General features: G+C 35.3%; 1 protein-coding gene across 2 annotated transcripts in view; it reads right to left on the reverse strand.

The window, feature by feature from the left end:
- Positions 1 to 3,466: 3,466 nt before the first annotated feature.
- thsd7a.S (thrombospondin type 1 domain containing 7A S homeolog) overlaps positions 3,467 to 16,783 on the reverse strand; it is a 234,528-nt gene continuing 221,211 nt past the window's right edge. The window contains exons 20-30 of one of the 2 annotated variants that reach the window (XM_018269202.2): positions 15,573 to 15,714; positions 12,588 to 12,703; positions 11,372 to 11,489; positions 10,913 to 11,058; positions 10,325 to 10,499; positions 9,985 to 10,158; positions 9,556 to 9,651; positions 8,827 to 8,909; positions 8,100 to 8,313; positions 6,265 to 6,352; positions 3,467 to 5,019 (exon numbers count right to left, since the gene is read on the reverse strand). In XM_018269202.2, coding sequence (XP_018124691.1) covers positions 4,935 to 5,019; positions 6,265 to 6,352; positions 8,100 to 8,313; positions 8,827 to 8,909; positions 9,556 to 9,651; positions 9,985 to 10,158; positions 10,325 to 10,499; positions 10,913 to 11,058; positions 11,372 to 11,489; positions 12,588 to 12,703; positions 15,573 to 15,714 — 1,437 coding nt within the window. In that variant the 3' untranslated portion in view covers positions 3,467 to 4,934. The remainder of the gene's footprint in view (positions 5,020 to 6,264; positions 6,353 to 8,099; positions 8,314 to 8,826; positions 8,910 to 9,555; positions 9,652 to 9,984; positions 10,159 to 10,324; positions 10,500 to 10,912; positions 11,059 to 11,371; positions 11,490 to 12,587; positions 12,704 to 15,572; positions 15,715 to 16,783) is intronic. The other variant, XM_041567489.1, reaches the window with a different exon arrangement.

Genomic DNA, 16,783 nt, shown 5'->3' on the forward strand with positions numbered 1-16,783 from the left:
AATATACCCAATTTGTGAGCAGAATATAGATATCCTTCCTTTATCATAAATAAATAATAATTTATGAGGGAATACTTGGGTGAAAGTGATCATAAAGTTTAGCTTAGCTGGGTCATTCCCTACCATAGCAGAGAACTTCTATCATTAATACATGGAACAACTTTAAGGTTGCTAATAGAGAATGCATCAACCAAAACAAACAATATGGTTTCCCTGTTATATTGTAATATAAAACATTGCACCTATAAATAGAGGATATTTCCTTTTTAAGGTACAGTAATGTTTTCTCCCAGCTTCTTCTATAATTATTAATGTTCTAAAATAGTTTCATAAAATAAAAGTTTCATGCAAATAAGATGTTTGGTTGCATGTATATGTCGCCTGGAGCATATTTGGCAAGAAGAGGAGAGAAAAGGAACATGACAGAGGACCCCGTTAATCTTATGCCTCAACATCAACTCTCTGACATTTCATGGTAATATTTGTCAATGGCATAATGTGTCAGTAGGACAATATAACATTTCACAATCGATCATGTATAACTGTTGTCCTATTGTAAACCAATACAGCAACCATTTTTTTTTTTTGTAATTGCTGGATTTGTTTTGAGATTTGGAACAGAATCTTTCATAGATTTCTAATGTTAACGACTTTATTTCTTTATAAATTTCAGATACTTTTTTCTTTGATGGAATCATTGAAGTCAAAGGCAGTTTCAAAATCAAAAAAAGTGTATGTTATAGTTCATCTGCAAAAAATCAATGTTTCTTGCTGGAGGGAATGTTTCTTTATTGGAGGGAAATATCCCATCAAAGGTATAACATTGCATGGTTCAACTGAAGAAACAGTTGTTAAAAGACAATTGGCAGTGTAGCCTACCCCCAGATGGAGCAATTAAGTAAATGGGGGCTGAGTCTGATTTACAATAGGAGTAAATTATTGAGTGAATGGACATTTGGTAGTGTGGATACACCTTTATCTATTGCAGGGTAATTAAGCATGTTTTTAAGTGAATCAATAAGCTTGTTATGGACTAAAAGGGATCTGACCAAAGGCTGAACACCAAAAAAGACAAGTTTAAAAAAAAGTGTAAGTGCAGTGCTACGGGATTCCAACATGACACTGATTCCATAATTTCCATAATATGGCATGTTATTTCAAAATGTCTTATCCACACTGTCACATGTCTCATGACTATTTGGTTCACATGCAAGATGAATGGAGATGAAGATGACAGTTGGAAGTATTGGAATTAAGATGACATGTCTTACAACAATCACAGGAGGATTAGATGCATGACTGTCTAGGAGTGCAATAAGAATAAGTTGAAGGCCTCTGATTTGAACGGTGGGACTCGAAGATCTCATTCTGAAAAGCTGGATTGGCATTGTATTCCATTTGCAGACATACATGCAGCCTTAAGTGTTGAACAAAATAATATGGGACTGAAATACTTTAGCACAACACTTTGTATCTTGACTATATTTGATGGACCACTTTTGAGAAGGGATGAAAGAAAACTAACAAAAGAGAGGAGCAGCCCTCTCCAGAATATCTACTCAAAGGTAGTGAAAAAAAACTATAACCTCTTCCAAGAGATTAGTCATTGAATTAGTGTTTCATTGTTCTCAGTCTAAAAAACATGTAATTCGCCATTTTGAAAATCTGGCTTGAGAAATGAATGTTGCAGGTCCTTTGCTTTTGCCCCTTACTTCCCAAAATGTATCAGCAATGATTGCAAAGTTCACAAAATTTAATTTTGTAAGACAGGCCAAAAAGTACATACACTCCATATACTTATCGTAATTATCATTGCTGATTATTATTTACATTATTTATGTTATATTTTTTATTTTGGCAGACTTACTGTACAAAACAAATCAAATCACGGCATTATGTTTGTGGTTTGTAGTTATATTTATATATTTTCGTATGTAAGGTTTTCATATATAAGGGTTGTCATGATTTTTGTCAAGTCCTTTGGTTGTGGTCTGTTTGTTGTAAATTGTAATATTAAGGTTTTCAAATATATAGCTATTACTTTAGAGTTTCACTCCAGGCTAGAACGTCTACTATGTTTGCTATAAAGTTACATGTGGCAGGATTATATATATTTACAAAATGCCAATGGTTTATGGAGTTATCCAGCAGCAAATACATATGGAGGCCGTTACCATTATTGCTTTGTAGCTAGCTTTTAAATGATAATATGATTGTTAATTAAATGCTTCATGCTTGTCATTTATCAAAACGTCCTCTGCAGTTAAATGACAAATTTCAATGTATTTAAAGAGCAGGCTTTTGCGTTAATTTCAGTCGTTGCCATTTTTAGACTCAAATTGCTCCATTTACTGTAAAATAAATTGTGATTCAGTAGAAATTGTACGTGATAGAAGAAATTACTTCAATTCATTGCCTTATTCCATCCAATTGCTCAAATGCCTGGGCTTCCTGTTGTCATGTTGGCATTAATCAAATGTGGGATGTTGAAGATGTAGGTAAGTATAAAAAATACTCAAAGGTTAAGAACATGGCATAAAGTACAGTTTGTTAGGAGTTAAGGAGTGTCGTTCAACACACACAATGCTCCTTTTACTGGCAGATGAATAAAACCATAAAAATAAAGCTAATTCAGGATATAAAACTCAATGATGTGCAGGAATCAAGGAAAGAAATCTGTTGGGGAAAAGCTAGACTAGGACTTTTGCTTCCTGCAACATGAGACAAATGGTACTGACTAGTAGAGCAATGGCAATTAGTCCATAAGGGTCCATATCTAGAATGAATTGATGAGCTTTATGATTATGCAATTAATAGAGAAACACATTGAAAGACTAATTATAATCAAGGCAAATCATGGCATGAACAAACAATGAAGAATGTTGGGTGTATTTCAAAGGCATCCAGCTTATTATGGCACACCAATATACATATTTTAGGACATTTATGTAACTATACAACTCAATGATATGTTCAGTAGGGATGTAGCGAACCGCCGATAATGTGTTCGCGAACACCGTTCGCGAACACCGGCAAAAAATGCGAACAGTTCGCGAACAGTTCGCGAACTTCGAACATCCGAAAATCGTTTGATTCGAACGATCGAAGGATTTTAATCGTTCGATCGAACGATTTTCGTTCGAATCGAATGAAAATCGTTCGATTTTAGCGACCGAATGGTCAAATGGTCGAACGATTTTGACGCGAACGCCTATTGGCGAACGTCGCGCGGCGGACGCGAACAGCCGATGTTCAGCCGCAGAACAGTCCGCGACATCCCTAATGTTCAGTGATCAGACAAGTATATTGATTAATCAAAATAATGAATTATAGTAGGCTTTTGAAGAATTATCCACTTTTTGACATTTATTTTAAAAAAAAGTGGAATTGGCAGTGATGCAGTAATGGGCAACACCAGTGTTGGATTTGTAGTAACAGTTGGAAACACTCACAAACGCAGCATAACTGCAATTAGGCTTTTTATTCCATTACCACACAATATGTTTCAGGCACCTGGCCCTTTCTCAAGTGTTGGACTGGCCATCCAGGATAACAGGAAAATTCCTGGTGGGCCCAAGTGTCAGTGGGCCCTTCTGCTTCTCACTATTACTCACAATTCTCAGTACCAATTTCTGTATGGGAACAAAAATGAGAACTAGATAGAAGGATAGATTACAGTATGTAAAGAAAAAAGACTAGACTTTTTGAGTGAGAAGAAGAGTGTCCAACACTGGGCAACAGGATTTCCAGTAGATGATGTTGAAATACAGCTCCCACACCCAAAAGCTTTTCGGATGACATAGGGATACTGGATGCTGTAGTCAGCAACATTTGGAAGGCCTTTGGTTTCCAATCACAGTTGACAGTGGACAGTGGGCTGAAAGTGTTTGTATTCCAGTAATATAAATGTGTAAAGGGTCTCTGTACTATAAGATGAAGCTATCCACCACAAATTGTTAATAAAGCGGAACCTCTCACCTAGCAGCATGTCCCAGAATGCATCACCCATCACCAGTTTTTCTTAACTAAACAAAGCAGTTTAAAATCATGTTTTCAGTATAAACAGCAATAATATCCAAAGTAAATCAATTTTTTTTTATACCAAAGACAGGTAAGAAAAAGTTTTTTTTTTCAAAAGAGCAAGAAACAACATACATAACCTCATCTAACTAGAAAATACTGTAGCTACAGTGACAAGAAACAGGGGGCTTTATTTACATGACATTGTTATTTTCTCCTGTCACAGAATCTACTTTCAACCTGATATTTCTTTAATGTCTACATGACAATGCTATCACAAGAAACACCATCCCTTATGAAGAGGCCTTTTCTATGGCAAATCTAGTTAAGTGCATATCATGCAGCACTAATATAGTGCAATATCTTGCCTTACATATAGCAAAAAAAAAAGATGTAGGCAACATTAAGAGAGTTAGAGAAAGTAGAAACATTGTAACATATACAAGTTAATACTGTTGAGAGGAACTTGTTAAAAATACTCCAGTTTAAGACAGTTCCATATCAATGTGGCACAAGTCGCTTTGGAATCCAGTCATTCCCATGTATGTTCCTATAATACCTTCAACGTTCAGTCATCCATGTGACATTATGTACAGTAACCCCAGTTATCGGTTGAAAGCTGACTTACAAAACACAAAGGTTGTTAAATTTAAAGCTGTTCCGAGTGTGGTATGAACTCATGCGTATTGGCCTGTTGCAGTCTTGTGCTGAGTAAGGTACTTGAAATTGGCATTTATGATTATTTTCCTTCGGTTAGGATTCAGTAAATATTTTATGCAAAACATTAACTAGATTAACCTGTAGTTATTGTTCAGAATCAGTGGGTATAGTTTGATTAAGTCCTTGTGAACAGTTTCTCCCTAAAATACTCTTTGGACTTGAGATATGGAAGTAGAATGTTCATCAAAGATTGTTCACATGTCTGCATCTCCATCATATGCCAGAGTTAAGGGTTTCAGACGGTTGTTCTGTCTTCTCGGGGGTTTCTTTGGCTTTTTGCTGAAAAGAAAAGAGCAAAAGGTTTATTAGAAGAATGTTATATATATAACCCCAGGATTCCTTTATAGCCTGGTCGCAAATCTTATAGTAAAAAAACAATTATAGGTCATTGACTGATTAAAGTTAAGTTGCACATAACAAACAGTTTACTCTTGGATATGGAGGGTGACATGAATCAATAATTCTCAAAACTGGCAAACCCATTTTAAATGAACACAGAAGACAGGCTTATGCCATGTAATGATTCGTTTTATTGTGCTGCCATGAGAGTGGTTGAGAAAGTTCGCACATAAAAAACACTCTTAGTAGCTTTAACATCCTAAACTCTGGTTTTAAATAAGAATGTTGGCTCTTCTAGTGCCTAGAGCACAATTTGGGGCAGTACTGAGTGGCACCATGATACATTTGATTTAGTTAATCAGAAATATAAATGCATATTTCAAAGTTGTGTTATTGCTTTAGAGATCTAAAGGTATATACAGAGAGCTTGTGAGCTCTGAAGACATTGATGGGTTTTAGTCAATGGTTGTGTTAGTTGGTGATAACTTTCTTGGCAGTTGATAAATAACTTCTTATTTTATGCTTTTATTAGTAAAGATTTAATGCAACTTAATCTCTATGTTATTGTGGAGCACTTGGTATGTAATTTTTAATGTTAAACACATTCCACAGAAGTTGCAATATTCATGTGCAGAGTAATTAATGTGTTATTAGCAATAGAGTCTGTTGTCAATTGTTTTGGCAAAACCGTATAGCCCTTGAGATATTTAAACAGTCATTATGCCCTACTCTATAGTGACCACTATATGGGAACATTATAAATCAGAGTTGCCACCTTTTGGCGAGTGGCAGACCAGACGGAGGCAGGACCAGTGACATCAGGGGTGGGATTGGTGACATCTGGGGCAGGTCAGATGACATCAGGGGCAGGTCTGGTGACGTGGCGATTGCTGATTGGCTGATCGGTGAGCCTTTCAATATAAAGCTTTAATTTTGAAATCCCTCCTGAAAACCGGGCTGTCCAGGTGAAAACTGGACAGGTGACAACCCTAATATAAATGGATTAGGAAATACTACTTTTCTATGGCTAGGTAACCAACTATAAAAAGAGGAGGTTCTTTACTGAAGAGTTTTATCAGCTTGTTTATAGGATGCAAAGTCCAGAAGTGAGTGGTTTGTTATTCGTTTTGAAATAGTTGGAAAAGTTTAAATGCATAATTTTATTTGAATTATCCGGTAACTCACCAGGCCAAATAGATCATAGAAACAACAAAGATGAGTAACACAAAAGCTCCAGCTGCCACCCCATACACCCAGGTCTTCAGTCTCCCGTCTAAAAGAGGGAATGTTAGTTGTTAGTAAAGAATACAATGCCAGTTGGAAACAGGTTAGTATGATAACTCAAATAATATAGAAATGTAAGTCTTAATTAAAGAACTGTATTGTTAATGGCACAAGGTAAATCAAATGAAATGATTTGCAGCTCGTAATACAGGTATCAAATCTATTTTCCAGAATGGTTATTACTATCCAGGTAAGGGTTTTGTTTGGAATTTTTCCCTAATTTGGATCTCCATATATGATGTCTACAAAGGCGCTAGAGGGGTTATCTCTTATGTATTTTAATAACTGATGTAAATAAAGTATATTTTTTTACTTATTAGCATGCCTTGGAGAATTTATTAAGTATATGGTTATACCTCTGTTTGGTCACTAGAGGTCTCCGGCATGCTTACAATTAATGTTCACTGGCTTCTACCTCCAATTTGACTAAAATAGTAAAAGAACATTTAAACAATAAATAAACCCAACAGGATAGTTCTGCTGCCAATAAGGTTTTATTCCGCTTTATTGCCATCAAGTACAATGTACTGTCAGTATTACCTATATCTCTATGAGAGATGGCCTTCCTATAAATGTCAGCTAAGTGGATAACAGGTTTCCTGATAAAAGACCTGCGTAAAGATCTATACCTGTATAAATAATAAATTTGCAACTGATTTATATTGATATATTAATATAGCACATTCATTAATAATAGATTTTTGTAGGCACTATCCATGTCATCAAGGACATACATCATACAATACCAAAACTGTAGTAGAATAAAAACCTACTCATACTAATAATGGGCCTGGAGCTGAGTATTTTTCTGTGTAGCTACTGTAGAATATACTGTCCTAGAATGCCAATTTAGGTGAACTATTACAATTGTTAAAGGAAAAAATACACTAATTAAGAGAGATGAGTCAATTCAGTTTAAAGGAGTTACTATATTAACTTTTAGTATAACGTCAACAGCAATATTCTAAAGCAATTTGTAATTTGTCTTTGTATTTTTGTATTTCTTCTTGAAAAAGTTGAATTATTTTTTTGTTCTGCAAGAGATAATGGCTGTATACAGAAAGACTAGTTCAAAAATCCTATAAAATAAATAATGAAGACCAAATGCAAAGTTGATTAGAACTGGTTCGCCTACACATACTAAAAATGTATGAAAAGGGGCACATCCTCTCTATTGTATTTATTATTCATCACAATTGGTCTACTCTAAACCTTCACTTTAAAAAATGACCATCCTTCCCTGGGACTCCTTTCTTACTTTCCTCCTAATGATTGATTCTAGAAATACAGTATACAAAAGTAATTTTAATATTCAAATTAAATTCCATTTATATGCTTTATATGCTTGATTATGATTATGTAAGTAAAAAAATCCCAATTGCCACCGAATTGCATGAGCTTTTGTAAAAACGCAGAGTAGACCTTATTGGGTAAGGCACTACTTTAGAACACATTATTATATAGGAATGTCATCTATAAACCAGAATTCTTGCGCTCTAGGGTTTTCCAAAGAGCTACAAATTTGAATTTGAGAATTAAAGAAGCTGCCATCAACATGGATTGTATTTATGCTTAATTAAAAGATCAAAGCATCAACTTAAAGGCAAAAAAGGGAATCAGTAAAAAAAGCATTGTTTGTTTTAAACAGTACAATATGTGGAACAATATATTTCATGAGTAACAAACTTGCAGTTAATTCATTTTATACCTATACTGACTGTAAAAATGCATTGTACCTGAGCCAAAGGGTTGTAAAAACCATGTTCTTCCTCCATAACCTGACTGGCTACTGGATGGCTGGGTTGGGTTGATGGCTCGGCTTGTTTTAACATCTCCCTTCTTTTCATCTAATGTTGGCATTATCACTACTGGAATCAGAGTGCACTGATCTAGGGTTCCATCAGACGATGTTACTTCGGTATATCCATCTTCACAGCCACATGACCCTGTCTACAGGAGAAAAGGGTAAAAAAACATTTACAGAAATCATTTTTCCAAGTGAATAATTGCAGAATGTACATTTCATAATGTCATAAGAACATTTATAGAAATCAGTTACTCTTTATATATGCCTGAGAGGTGTTGATTTGTTTGTCATGCCAATGTTATTGAACTTTTTCATCAAAAAATATAAACACTATGTGGGCAGAGGTATCTGAGCACCTGCCTGCGCCGCATTTCATTCTTCTACTAGACTTTATAAAACATTATATTTTAACCCATTTTAAAGTTGCTTGCAGAAAGTATGACAAAACTTTCTTAAGCATATTTTTTGAAAAAAATAATACCAGACACTGAATGGACTGTCAATCTTTATATTCTGCCAAATAGTAGAGGGTTTGCTGCAAAATGCCAATCACTTGTCATTGGACCCATGGCCTCTGTTTAGGCTACTTTGTGCTCAAAATGCAAGGGTGTATTTTTAATTTGAATTTACTTTGTCTTCAGTGTATCAATACATACCTGTGTACAATATGAGTGTTGCTGTGTGCAAGGTGGATTACATGATCTTTCAGTCTCTGGGTGATAAGCCTCTAAGCAGCCTCCTGCAGAACATAAAATGCCATTTAACTTTAAATTTTTATAACAAACCAGCAGTACTAATTGGCTCATTGCTCATGAAAATGTATTGTTAAATAAAAGTTTGCGTTAAGAGCAGATGCTGTTAGCTAAGCGCAATCTTAAATATTTATAGGTGTCAAATTCAAAATGTATTTTAATATTTTATTTGCATTATAAATACCAGTTCCATTACATGTATTTTTATTTTTGATCTTTGACTCATCTTGATTAAAATTTTGGAAAGAATTCCAGAAATTAGAACAGCCCAATTTACAATAATTAATTTAGTCAGTAATTCAACACATGAACCATCAAGATGCTTCTCGATGCTCACATCTGTACTGTACTTGATATTCTTCTCTGAGACAGAGATCCAGGATGATTAATGACCTCAGTGCTGACAGGGTCCTTTTTAACCCCCAAAGCTTTAAATATTGTTTTATAGTTGTTTTGTCCCCTCTGAAAATCTCTAATATTTACTGCTTTGAATAACCCTACTATAATATTTTGCAAAATGTCAAAATGTTTGCTAAACGAAAAGCTCGAGAACCATCTAAGACATATATTTGGAACAGTTCATATATCACTATACAGAAACATTATAATTATTCAAGCATAAAAAATATTCACCTGTCACATTTAAGCCGTCTGACCTTTGACACCAGACCATTCGAGAAGATCCTTTCCAAGGACTGGCCAACCATTTGTACTCATAGCACTTACCATCTATGCAAAGAATATTAATATACAGTTAAAATAATGAGCTCAACAAGAACAGAAGATGTACAAAATACATGAATGAATGCCTCAATAGTAAACACATATGATACTGAACTCCAAACCAACACCTAGGGTAAATTTGGCCAAGACCTTCTTCCTTGTTTATCATTATTATTTCTATGTTTAATTGTAACTGATGGTGTGAGAGAATACTTATAATGACTTCTTAGCCTCAACCAATTATTTAGACATTTTTAAACTGTGTAACTGTAACATGGTGTAAATACAAATAGCATTACCCCTATCTACATAGGACAATCCTGACCTAAAGGAACTTACCATTACATGGTTGTGATTCCAAAACTTGTTCTGGGCACAGATGCTGATTTTCCATTTCTTGAAGTATTACTGCACGAGATCGCATCTTTATTCCTCCGAAGCCCAGATCTTCTCCATTAACACAAGTCAGCTGACACAAACTCCACTCGGACCATTCACTCAAGTAACAATCACCTAATGATAAATAAGAAGCAATACATTGAAGGGAACCAAGCTTCCTATATCTGCAATGAATAATGTTATTGTACACAATATAAATGTCTTTATATATAACCTTACTGAAAATTTCAGTAATTTATAATTCATCAAAAATATAATCTAATCTAAAATATTACAATACCTGGGCATGGCACAGTGCATGATTCTTCTAGCACAATATTCTTGTCATTATTCACGATAAGGTCAAGGTCTCCACAAAATTCTTCATCTACTATTTTACCAGAATCTTCCCTGGATCCATCATGAACAACACAAGAAATGTTTCTGAACCTTGTTCCTACACCGCACTGAGCATCCTGAAAATAGAATAAAGTATATTTTTATCTGAAGTGACACAAAGACACTGATGTAATAAAAGGTGTAAAGAGACCTAATAACGCATAGCAAACAATCGGGTGTCGGTTATTAAACCTGCTGATTGAATACTATGAGTTACTAGATTAATATCAAATTTGGATAACCAAACATGACTAACTATACTGCGTAACTGTTCAGCTTCGCCGAAAATTTCCGAAACTGCAAAAAATCGCCCAAATGCATTGAAGTCAATGGAGCATTTGTTGAGTGACCAGACAACATTTTTTTTTTACAATACAGTAGAGTCTATGGGTATTTTTTCACTACGGAATGTAACTTTATATTTCTGTTGATTTACCTTAAGTTATATACCTTAAACTACTAATCAAGAAACAAAGAACCTGGGATGTACCTCAACTTTGCACAAGGACCATCGTCCATACTGCCATCGATAACATGGCTTTACTGGGCAGGGTTTAGATTGCTCCATTTGTGAAGGGCAAGGTCTTCCATCTCCCTGGGAAGGCTGAATCACTGTTCTATTCCGTACCATTTTACCTATTGTTCAAAAAACAATGGTAAAAAGTGTTAAAATTGTTTCCCAAGGTGGACTATACTGGTTTTCTCTAAATAAGGCAGAGATATACAGTATAATGACATATAGCAATTTATTATTCATAATAAGATTTTGAATTACTAAGATAAAATATAACTGGTAATGATACAGTATATAAGTAAGTATCTGTAGAAGAGCAGAAGAATGAGCGTACTGAAAATGTACAGTGCAACTTTATGTTGTTAATAATACTGTAATACATACAAAATTGTAGTTAACCAGTAAATGTTTAATGGGGAATAACACAGAACAGACCTATTAGGCCACATTCTTTGGAACATTTGGACCAAGGTGACCATTCAGAAAGCTGACAGTTGACAGGACATTCCACCACACAAGAAATATTCATTTGCAATGTCTTTTCCAAGCCAAGCTGAAAGAAAAAAAGTTCTCATTTAATGTCATTTTTTTATTCGTCCATTCGTTTATTAATAAAAATAATTTGCAACTTCCTTAAAATAACAATTCCAAGAATGTTTCCTGTTCTTCCTACACCTCACCACCCCCACCATGCCAGATGCAGCCTCCTTTTTTGGATATGTATTTTAGTTCTATCCTTTATTCTAACCTTTATCTTTTCCTGCTATTTCTGTTTGGACCTATAATAATTGTTTATGCAGTGATAACTCTTTCTGATATGTTAAAGGAGAAATAAACCCTAATAATGGATATGGCGAGAAAATCCATATTCTAAATACTGAACTATGAAGGTTCGTCATCTGTATAATAGCAGGTCGGTGACACACATGCTCAGTGTACTCTGGGCAGGTGATAAGAAGCTCAGTTTAGGGGTTGTTTATTAAATTCTGATACTAACTGCACTGGTTTCTGAGCTGCCATTAGAATTTGAATTAATCACTAACTAAGCCTTGTATTGGGACATTTGTATGATGAGTTGGCACAGATCACCACTGCTAAAGGCTTAGGTCACATTGAGCTGGCACAGAAGCCAAGAACATAATGTACAACACTTCTGTCCGACTTCTTTAGTAATGCTTTAGTTTGACAATATCAAATGAGCTCCAGTGGCATTTCTAAAGCAGGAGTCACCCCCCTTTGCCCCTGCTTTCTTGTGTGGCAATAACATAAGAGAGCGTATTTGTGCTCTCTTACACTAGGAATCCGGAATTCCAATTTAAAAAATGCAAATTTAGCTCTTAAAGGTACCAGGAGAGGATTTTTGGCCACCTCCGGTAACCTGTTTGACACTGCCGACAGAGGCAAGTTTTCGCCTCATTGGAGTCCCTGTTTAGCTTGTTTATTGCCTACTTCTTAAGTGGCTTTCTAAAAGGTTTTGAATGGTATAAGCAGATTGTAGCTACTGCAGCAATGCCTAGATATATTTAAAAATACAAAGGAGAATGATATTCCAATCTGTAATTTCCGAGTGAGTACTGTTAGCATCACTGCCAGCAAACAGCACCAGTAGTTCAAGCAACATTATTTACTAATAGTTCCGCAATTGTCTCACCTCTTCACAGTATTTCAAGTCAACTGATTTGACATCACTGCGGACGCAGTCGAGCATTCTTGTTTTTATTCCATTTCCACAAACTGCCTTATCACTTAACTGGCAAGTGCTCCAATCTAAAAGAAATTTTAGAAATATGTAACGTAAATATTGTATTAGTCTAGAAATGCACGGCAGCTTAATAGAATCTGCCATCACAACCTTACCCAGGGCACTGTACCACCTTACTGCCCTCACCATGAAGAACCACCTACCTGCTTCAAATGAAAGTTAATTTATGCTAACCAGAGATTCAGCTCTCCATTCAGTCTGAGACTATATTTATGTAATTCCTTTACTATTCACATTGTGCCATTTTGATGCCCCCATCCTTCTGTCCTTTCTCATTTATCCACTCATAAATTTGAAAGAAAAACTATATTGCAATATATATATTTATATAAGATATAGATCTTCACGGCAAATGCATTATTTACTGAAGGACCTTGGATATGCAAGGAACATATTTGCCACTTGATGGCAGCAGAATGTGTCAGTACACATTGTTTAGCATCTGATCACAGAGTCAATTAATTTTGAAATATGGAAGGGTATTTGAGTACCTCAATGAAACCCATTCAGCACCTTGATGATTTATACTGCTTAAATGAACAGATACTGTCTACTACTTAGGAAATCTGAAATAGAATGCAAAAGGAAGCGCACACATAGAGTAGTATTGTCTCAATTAAGATAAGCAATTAAGCCCCTAGAGCCACAGAGTGTTTAAAAATGGTGCCTGGAGAGCTATATTGCAGAAGATCCACCAGTGTGATATTCTTCAAGATTCCCCCTTTCGGGTATATACTCACAAGATTTCTTGGATTTTTGATGCATATAGTAATGTTCGTTCTTCACCTTATAAGTTTTCTCCAGTCATCCACCAAGTAATATAATGAAGATATAAGCAAAATATAGTATAATATTGCTTTAATAAATATTAAAAATCACCATAAAACAAACGATTTTCTACTCACAAGGATCACCAGATCATAAAGCACGTAGTACCCAAAGCAAAATAAAAGTCCAGAATTCTCTGGGTCCAGGAAAGTTTCTCCTGTTGCGTCTGTGATCGATGAATAAATCAAACTGCTCCAATATCCGTGATCAATGAATAAATCAAACTGCTCCAATATCCAACGCGTTTCGCAGTCTCTCTTGACCGCTTCCTCAGGGAAGGTGTGATGATCACACAAGTCCTTCCTCACACCTTCCCTGAGGAAGCGGTCAAGAGAGACTGCGAAACGCGTTGGATATTGGAGCAGTTTGATTTATTCATTGATCACGGATATTGGAGCAGTTTGATTTATTCATCGATCACAGAAGCAACAGGAGAAACTTTCCTGGACCCAGAGAATTCTGGACTTTTATTTTGCTTTGGGTACTACGTGCTTTATGATCTGGTGATCCTTGTGAGTAGAAAATCGATTGTTTTATGATGATTTTTAATATTTATTAAAGCAATATTATACTATATTTTGCTTATATCTTCATTATATTACTTGGTGGATGACTGGAGAAAACTTATAAGGTGAAGAACGAACATTACTATATGCATCAAAAATCCAAGAAATCTTGTGAGTATATACCCGAAAGGGGTAATCTTGAAGAATATCACACTGGTGGATCTTCTGCAATATAGCTCTCCAGGCACCATTTTTAAACACTCTGTGGCTCTAGGGGCTTAATTACTTATCTTAATTGAGACAATACTACTCTATGTGTGCGCTTCCTTTTGCATTCTATTTCAAATTTCCTGTGTCGTTTTAACCTGGTGTGAACGGTGATATTCAAGGAAGCAGCCCCCCCCTTTATGTCAATAGTGCAGTGGCACGGTATTGGTATAAATTAATTATACCTCTTTCTATCTAAAAAATTTTTAACTGTCTACTACTTGACTCAAAACGTGGCAACAATATGCAGAATATAAAATTGTCTTATTCTGTAATATTTACAGAAGAATTTCTTGCACGGTGTGTATCATATGTTTATGGCTTAACTTACTGCTTTAAATAATAGATGCTAGTACAAATACCTTCTATTCATATTCATAATAATTACTTATGGAAAATGAAGAAATAAAAAAGGCTTAGAATGAATTGATTGCTATAAATGAGTTACAATAACATGTGATCTAGATCCACAAAGTTGGAACATTTACCCAATGCTCTGGTATAATTCCTAGTATTTAGAACTACATCTCACATGGTTAGCATGTTGTGCCCATTTCAACATGTTATAAGATCTTCAACACCCATTTAAGAACACGTTAATTAGTAGATTTACAGAAATTAGGATTGCCCCCTTTGGCTAATGCCAAATTGTGGCAAAATCCCTAATTCCGATTTACTAACAAAGGCTTAGTTAAAAAAGATTCATCAGCACATTGGTTGTTTTTTCCCTGCTTTTATCCATTGACATAATTGGATGCAATTACATAAGCATTAACCCATTCCGATAAAGTCTTTAAAGAAAAAAAAACTTTCCTTTGATGCTTCATAATATTTCAAAAACTCATTACCCAAAAAAGTGCATCAATGAGATTACCGTGTCACCAAAAATATGCAAAACCCATACTGTGTCCCACAATATTTAATTAGCCACACAAAGTCGTTTCCATTAAAGGTAATATTCATTAAGCATGATCATGATAAACTGGGGCTTCACCTTTCTCTAAATTCATGTGCATTCCAGCTGGCTTCCACATGCATGACTACATTTCATACATTGGTTGGTTGTCCTATTGGCCAAGCAATCTGTGAGTTTGATTCCCTATATAAATTATTTTTGTCCAGTTTCTAGACAGACTTTCCAGAACCTGGGAGCACCTACCATAAAGGGACTGTTGAGTTTGAGATCAGATATTAGGCAGCTCTAAGTGGAAAAAAGATTTCCTCATAAATATTCAAGATCTATGAACATGTATTCAAAAACATTGTTCCTTACCTGTGACGTTGTATTCATAGTGATAACAGTTTTTGTTCAAGTTGCAGGGTTCCGTTTCAATTGCAACATGACAGGCTTTGCCTTCCTCAGCTTGTCGAACAGGTACGGCTGACCTCTCTCGATAGCTAGTTCCATCACAAGGCTTTGGAACAGAGAGGCAAAGCATTCACTTACAATGCAGTAGAGACAATCATTTTAATATTTAAATATGTCTTATCCAGTTAAGGATGAGAGTGTTTGTGATTAAAAGACAGTTTGTTTCTCATCTGCGCAACGCTAACAAACATCAGTGAAGCAAATTAGACAAACAATGATTTTCAATTCAAGCAGGGAATTAAAATACTGAACATGCCATTATCAAGGCTGCAAGTTCATTAGCATAATAATGAAAACATAGAAGAAATAAACATGGTAACACAATATCTCACTCACTTCTGCACGCTGAACAAGACAGAGGAGTCGTTCTAATATCGAATAGGCTTTATTAAAGCACCCATACTAATAATAATAGTACAGCAGTGGGTGCGCAAACTAACGCGTTTCATGCCTGTACACTCAGCACATCCTCAGAGGAATAATGGTACCAAGACAAACTGACATCTTTATAATCATAAGGAAAATAAGAATGCCAAGAAAAAATAGAGATAAAACTTAAGAATTAAAAGATTTTTTTTCACATTTTAACTAAAATATAAGAATTTATGCTGTATGGGTGGCTCTTTATTTCATTCCAAAGCAGAATCTAGTTACCACTGCAGCTGAACAGGAGGCACACATTCTCTCACTCTCAGAGAGCCAAACTAGACCAATTTAAAGATAAAATACAGGGGGGAATGGGTAAGGTTTCTAATAATTAGGCAAGGTGTTGTGTCAAGATATGTATCAGCTGAAAATCCCCCTTTTAAAACAAAAAAATGTTGGTGACATGAATATAATCTCATGTTTCAAGGCAAACTCTGGAAAACTCCTTGGACTGTTTATAGTACTTTAATCGACTTTCCTCAATATCTTGGATTTCCCAGTGCTAGAAAACACTGATGTTGACTTAACTTTGAAAGTTAAGACAGTGGTACATAGTTCACAATAGTTCTGAATGGATAGGGAAACAGGTAATGGCACTGACCAAGCCACACGCCAGTGAGTGATACAATGTAAATGAGACCCCAATACCTTTTGATGGGGGTGATCCCAAATGTATTCCATGGTGCTAT

This window comes from Xenopus laevis, chromosome 6S, assembly GCF_017654675.1.
Source record: "Xenopus laevis strain J_2021 chromosome 6S, Xenopus_laevis_v10.1, whole genome shotgun sequence".
Lineage (NCBI taxonomy): Eukaryota > Metazoa > Chordata > Amphibia > Anura > Pipidae > Xenopus > Xenopus laevis.